Source organism: Tribolium madens, unplaced genomic scaffold (genome assembly GCF_015345945.1).
Source record: "Tribolium madens isolate multiple individuals breed KSU strain unplaced genomic scaffold, Tmad_KSU_1.1 Scaffold_96;HRSCAF=242;Tcas5.2_LG5, whole genome shotgun sequence".
Classification (NCBI taxonomy): domain Eukaryota; kingdom Metazoa; phylum Arthropoda; class Insecta; order Coleoptera; family Tenebrionidae; genus Tribolium; species Tribolium madens.
In genome coordinates this window covers 11,771,507-11,778,335 of record NW_025401068.1, presented here as the reverse complement: position 1 = coordinate 11,778,335, position 6,829 = coordinate 11,771,507, and the positions used below count along the sequence as shown (strand labels likewise).

The 6,829-nt window shown below is 28.1% G+C and overlaps 2 protein-coding genes across 8 annotated transcripts in view; one reads left to right on the top strand and one right to left on the bottom strand.

The window, feature by feature from the left end:
• The window catches only part of LOC123013812 (2-oxoglutarate dehydrogenase, mitochondrial-like), a 33,924-nt gene that overhangs the window by 8,078 nt on the left and 19,017 nt on the right, over positions 1-6,829 (bottom strand). The gene's annotated exons all lie outside the window — the stretch shown is intronic.
• LOC123013814 lies at positions 4,443-5,078 on the top strand. 2 transcript variants are annotated; one of them, XM_044412610.1, is made up of 5 exons: positions 4,443-4,461; positions 4,517-4,616; positions 4,665-4,769; positions 4,818-4,973; positions 5,023-5,078. In XM_044412610.1, exons 2-5 carry the CDS (start codon positions 4,533-4,535, stop codon positions 5,074-5,076), a joined length of 399 nt encoding a protein of 132 aa, XP_044268545.1. In that variant the 5' UTR covers positions 4,443-4,461; positions 4,517-4,532; the 3' UTR covers positions 5,077-5,078. The 2 variants fall into 2 exon arrangements, with proteins under 2 accessions (XP_044268545.1, XP_044268546.1); XM_044412611.1 differs by lacking the exon at positions 4,443-4,461 and having other exon boundaries at positions 4,475-4,616.

Genomic DNA, 6,829 nt, shown 5'->3' with positions numbered 1-6,829 from the left:
CAGTCATTTCGATTGTATTATAAATTAAATGCACAGTAAAAGAATAAATGTACAGTAAAAATAATAAATGCACAGTAAGCACAATGAATGAATGTAATTCATTTAATATTCACACATTTAATTTTCAAACAAAATGTTTCCGAATAACATCATCAGACATAGAAAATGTCAAATGTCAAAAAATAAATGTTCAAATTTTTTGACACAGAATTTTTCAGAAATTTTTTCCATGTTCCTGGTATCAATACAATAAAAAACTGTACCTAATTTTTTTAATAGACATGATAAAAGAGCGTAAAATTAAATTCACTGAAAACTATTCCATCAACTATCAACTTGGACTGGCCGTATGTTTTTTTTGTTAATTTTATAAATTCTACTGTTTTTATTTCTGATTGTAAGATGAATTTATTCAGTCGTATCAGTGGTTGCATCGAAACTTCATCACTAATCGAATAATAACCAACTGAAACATCACAAAAAGAAATCATAGTGGACCGGTCTGTGCTATTTAAATTTAGGGAATTTTGCGACAGTTGGTGACTTGTATCAGTGTTGGAAAAGTCAATTCAAACTGACATTGTATGTAATCTGGAAATGGATTCTCAAGATTTTTTGCAATTACGCCACCGGAAATTCTGGACATTGGTGGGAATATTGAAAGCATTTACTTCCAACGGCATTGTCACCAACATTGAGAACATAAAATACACTAAGCTGTTAACGCACCTCACACTAGTGTGGTGTAGACGTAAAATATAAAATAGTATATTATACAACGAGCGTATAATGATGTAATGTAATGTAATGTACGCGAGTAGTATACTATACTTTATCCACGACTACTAAATATTTTTGTTGAAGCTTTTGTGTTGGAAAATTTTCTTACATTAAGTATGTTAAGAAACAGATATACGACACACACATTCGAAGTTGGTAATGGGTCTGTGTCGATGCTGGTTGCTTCCAACTGCGAGTCCCGGATTCGAATCTGGTCAAGGAAAATAATTTTTTTTATTTTTTTTTATATGTACAGAACTAAATTGAAAATATTTAGTGGTTTACACGATAAAATTTTAAAAACCAATAATTGTTTGTAGCAAAACAATATAATATTATAGCTAAATCAAGGAAGCTTCTGACAGCAGTGATTAATGAGAGTGATTAATGACTCATTAATCACTAGTAATTAATGGGTATTATTAAGATCGAGCAAACAGACGTATAAGGGGTACATTATACAATAGTCGTGGATAAAATACATTAAAATTGATTCAAATGACCTCAGTAATTATGTCCGCCATTACTAAATTGATTAATTTTTTATCAACCACAATTAACCCCATTCTCCAAACCAAAGAATTCAATTTGATCTGAGACGTAATATATAAAATGGAATTCGAAGTGAAAACATTTATGACAAGTTTGTTTCTTAAATAACCGAATTTCTTTTATTTACCGACAAAATTCTTTCACTTTCCAGATGATTATCTCAAAATAGTGAAATTTTTGGCAATTGATATTTTTCAATACAAACCCATTAAAATTCTTCTTGTGTTGGTCCTCGCCTTGGACATATTTATGCAAATAATAACTGCCTATTTCATGTTAACTATCCTTGAAACGGAATTTTGTTTTAATTATGCTCCGCAATTTTTTATGGAATTCTATGTATGGATGTGGTAATCTTAATTTTTTCTTAAACTGAATTTTTGCTTTTTAGCCCATCGTCTCTGGTCTCATGATAATATTTAAAAACAAGACACTCCGTAATTTACAAAATGAGCTTAAAATATGGACCATAGACAGTGCGGGTAAAAAAGTACATTTCAAAATTAAGATGCAAATAAAGCTTGTAACATATTTCATTATTTTTAATACTTTACTCATAGTCTTGATGTGTTTAGCGATTATGTATCCATTATCAAGAGATTTGAATTCATTTTTTGGACATTATCTCATCCACAAATATTTTCCGAACCAGAGTCGTACTCTTGAATTTTTCTACAGAGCAACAATTTTTGTACGTGGTTATCTTACGATTCTACCTACATATCCAGGTTTGTATTACATTCAACACATCGGTTATCAAATACAAATGAAAGCGGAGTTTATAAAACGTCTGGACGACTGGGAAGATATTTCGCAAAACGAAGAAAACCTGTTTTACAATTCCACTTATCAAACGATAATAAATCAAAGACTCAAGTTTTTAATTAAAAGAAGTCAAGAGTTGATAAAGTGAGTTCTATCATTGACTAATTTTCTAATTATTGCCACTGTTTTCAGTTTACGTCTTAAAAAAGTCAAAGAAATGCAAATACTAATAGTTGCATTTAGTCTTTGTACTATTTTTGTAGGAATCGGTGTTATTTTTTTCATTGTTTCGGTAAGCATAAATATAAAATGACTGAATGATAGTATTTTTTAAACAGGAAAATTTCACACCAGAGTGTTATTTTCGTATGACTTTCGCTTTTCTTGTTGTGATCACTACATTCATGGCTGCTGTATGGAGCGGTCAATCATGGGAAACAAACGTAATAAAGTGTACTTATGTTTGGTACAACTTTAGTGACTAAAAATTCTTCCAGTTCAATAAAATTACTATGGCTCTCAAAGAAGTAAAATGGTATAATTTCAATCATTCTAATAAGAAACTACATTTAATGTTTTTAACAAATATGACAAAAGAATACAAAATACAACTCACCGAAAATTATTCCGTCAATTATCAACTAGGACTAGCTGTAAGTTAAATTACCAAGCTTATACAGGGTGCGCCGGAACTCGCGCCCCAGAGAAAAATTTCAAGTAAGATAAGATACCAGGAACATGTGAAAAATGTTTAAAAGAGTTTATCTGTCAAAAAATTTTGACATTTATTTTTTCACATTTGACATGTTTTATGTGTATTTAATGTGGATCCTATATATGTTTTTTTTATAATTATTTAGTAAAGGTACAAAAATTTTGACAATAAAAGCCACACATAACATTCAACAGAGTTACAATTTAGGATACAGCTTCCTTGTTTCTTCTTCTAATAGCCTATAGCAAAAAAACTTGTAAAATTATTTTTCCAACAGAAATAAATAGTGTGAAAGTGGAAAATTTAAACTCTCATAACTTCGAAATTTTTATAGGCAGAATTTTTTTAACATTTTTTCCATGTTCCTGGTATCTTACCTTCTCTCTGGGGCGCGAGTTCTGGCGCATCCTGTGTAAGATCTATATAAGATAGATTTTTTTTCAGATTGTTAGAGTAGTTTATTCAGTCATATCGGTTGTACTAAATATGCATGCATAAAAGAAAAAAAATTAATAAATTTTGCACAATTCTGGAATAACAGAAGCCATCTTATTTCAGCTTCACTAAATGCACACTTAACTACTACATCACAAAACACAAGATTATATTATTATACACATTCAATAATAAATACTGCAATAAAATTTTTCGAAAAATTTATTAAAACTTATTCAAATGATCTCTGCAATTACAAAACAGTAAATATTAAAAGTTTTACTGTGTTTTTACCGAACTCATTTCTTGTCGGTAATTAATTTTTCACCGACTGTAATTAACCTATTTATCAAAACTAAAAATTCAGTTTGATCTGAGACGTAGTACAAAATGGAGTACGAAATTAAAGCATTTATGACAAGTTTAAATCTTATCAAAGAAATTTCTTTCATTGAAAATTTTTTTCAGCTGATTATCTCAAAATAGTGAAATACCTCGGATATGATATTTTTCAACCAAAACCTTTTAAAATTCTTCTAGTTTTGGTCCTCACCGTACATGTTTTTGTGCAAATTTTAACAGTCTACTTCATGGTAACTACCTTTGATACAAAATTCTTTACTAATTATGCTCCGCAAATTTTTTTGTTATCCTATGTATTAATATAGTAATTGTAATTTTCTCTTAAAATGAATTACTGTTTTTTAGTTCATTCTCTCTGCTTTCTTGGTTTTAATCGAAAACAAATTAATACATTTAACAAATGAGATAAAAATCTGGACCACAGACAGTGCTGGTGAAAAAATACATTCCGAAATTAAGAAAAAAATAAAGATTGTAACATGTTTCATTATTTTCAATTTTTTGCTCTTGTTTGTGGCGATTACAGCTCTTGTGTATCCATTATCGAAAGATATCAATTTGTTTTTCGGATATTATCTCATCGACGAATATTTTCCAAACCAGAGTCGTACTCTTGAAGTTTTCTTCAGGACAAGTTTTTTCTTACTTGGCCACCTTATGAGTGCCCCCACGTACCAATTTTTTTATTACACTCAACACATCAGTTATCAAATACAAATGAAAGCGGAATTTATAAAACGACTAGACAACTGGGAAACAATTTCTCAAAACGAAGAAAACTTATTTTACAATTCCACTTATCAAACGATAATAAGACAAAGACTCAAGTTTTTAATTAAAAGAGGTCAAGAGTTGATACAGTGAGTTCTATTACTAACTTTCAAATTTCTGCCATTATGTTTTTAGTTTGCATGTTAAAAAGATGCAAGAAACTCAAACAATAATCGTTACATTTACTCTTAGTACTGTTTTTGTAGGTATCGGTATTGCTTTTTTCATTGTTTCGGTAAGCATGAATATAAAATAACACTGAGTGATATTATTTTTTAAATAGGACAATTTTACATCAGAGTGTTATTTTCGTATGACTGTAACTTTTCTCGCTGGGATGACTACATTTATGGCTGCCATGTGGACCGGTCAATTATTGGAATCAAACGTAATAAAGTGTAATTGTTTTAACTCTAGTCACTAAAAATTCTTTCAGTGGGACGAAATTACTATGGTTCTCAAAGAAGTAAAATGGTACAATTTTAATCATTCCAATAAGAAACTTTATTTATTTTTTTTAACAACGATGATGAAAAAACGTAAAATACAACTCACCGAAAATTATTCCGTTAACTATCAACTAGGATTAGCCGTATGTCAAATTATTAAGCTTACATTTAAGCTATTGACAGTTTTTTCAGGTTGTTAGAGGAGTTTATTCAGTTATATCGGTTGTCCTAAATAAACGTGCATAAAAGAAAAAAATAATCAATAAATTGCATAATCTAAAATAATCTATTTCAACTTCACTAAATGCACATTTAACAACTACAAAACACAAAATTAAATTATTATACACATTCAATAATAAATTCTGCAACACTATTAGCTTATTATCTTTTATAAAACCTAGCAAAAAATATACAGTGTGTCCCCGGATAAGTGAAACGACTCTTGTAAAAAATAAAAATTCTAGATTTAAATTTTTATTTTTTGTGGTTCAACCCTGCTTGGTTAAACTTAATTTTTGTTTAAGAAAATCAAGTATGCTTTAGAAATTTCAAAAAAAACTTCTTTTACTGTACCTTTTATGTGGTAAAAACGACAAAACGTTATGAAGAAAAGTTGTTTAGAATCCACATTTAAGCCCTATACCAAATTTTAAAACCATCGACCAACTAGGGTTTTTTAATTTTTTTATGATCATTTCATAAATCAAATTTATATAAATTTTTAACAGTTCTTTTATTATGAATAAAAAATTTTTACCACCAATTAACTTTTTAACGTATTTGTTACTAAAAATTATCTTGAAAAAAAAAGAAAAATCATAATTGGCCGGTTTTAAAAGTTTGTCTACGTATATGTTAATTCTAAACGACTTTTCTTAATAACTTTTTGTACTACTCGTATTTGCCTACATAAAAAAAATGTCCCAGGTACGAGTATACTTGATTTTTTGAAACTAAAATTATGTTACAAATTAGTCTTTAACCAAGTAGGGATGAACTCCAAAAAATTAAAGTTTAAATCGAGAATTTTTTGTCTTTTACAAGAGTTCTGTCACCTAACGGAGGGGGACACTGTATGTAAAACAGAAATTACGAGTTTTACTGTGTTTTTGCAGAAATATGCTTAATTTTTTATCGACTACATTTAACCCTACTTTACAAAACAAAAAAATTCAGAATAGAGTACGAACTAATAGTCTAGCTCAGTATCAAAATTTCATTTCACCAAAACAAATTAGATTTAATTGATTTCAAATTAACAAATTTTTCTTTCTTTTACACTCATTAGTGGTCATTAACAATTTTAATTAATCATTAATTGAATCATTATCGAATTTACTATGTAGACAAATACGTCAAACGATATGAATTCCCTCTATTCAAAAACAACCTATAGATCAGAATACACAAATAAAAATTTCACATTTACTGTAAAGCATTTATAAAATAATATCATAAAATGTATGTATGTATATTTAATGTAAATTTATAACTTTAAAGATAAAAAAAGTTTTTTAAACTATAAAACTCGTGTTGTCTTCAAGATTTTTTGCAACACTAATATTGAATCAGAAATTTTACTAAATTCAGAAATTATTATAAAGAAGTATGTCAAAATTGACAAAAATTTTCATCAGTATATTTAATAAGATACGTTGCTATTGACGACGTACTTTATAGATGAAGCGTAACATATGAGGTAAGCTTAAATGTAACACAGAAACAGTATAAGGTATTTAGTGTTGCAAAAATGTTATTTATTTTATCTTTAAAACGGATACAAATTTTCACATTTGGTCAATTTGATATTTTTATAAATATTATATACTTACTGTTAAAAAATAGTGAATAAATCATTCATCAATGACATTAATTTTAGTAGTCATATGGAAAAAATGTTCATTAGCAATGATCATGCACAAGAAAATTCTAGGTGGGTTAATTTTATTATTCTGATCGAGTATTTATTATTAATAAAGTGAAATCATAAAATATA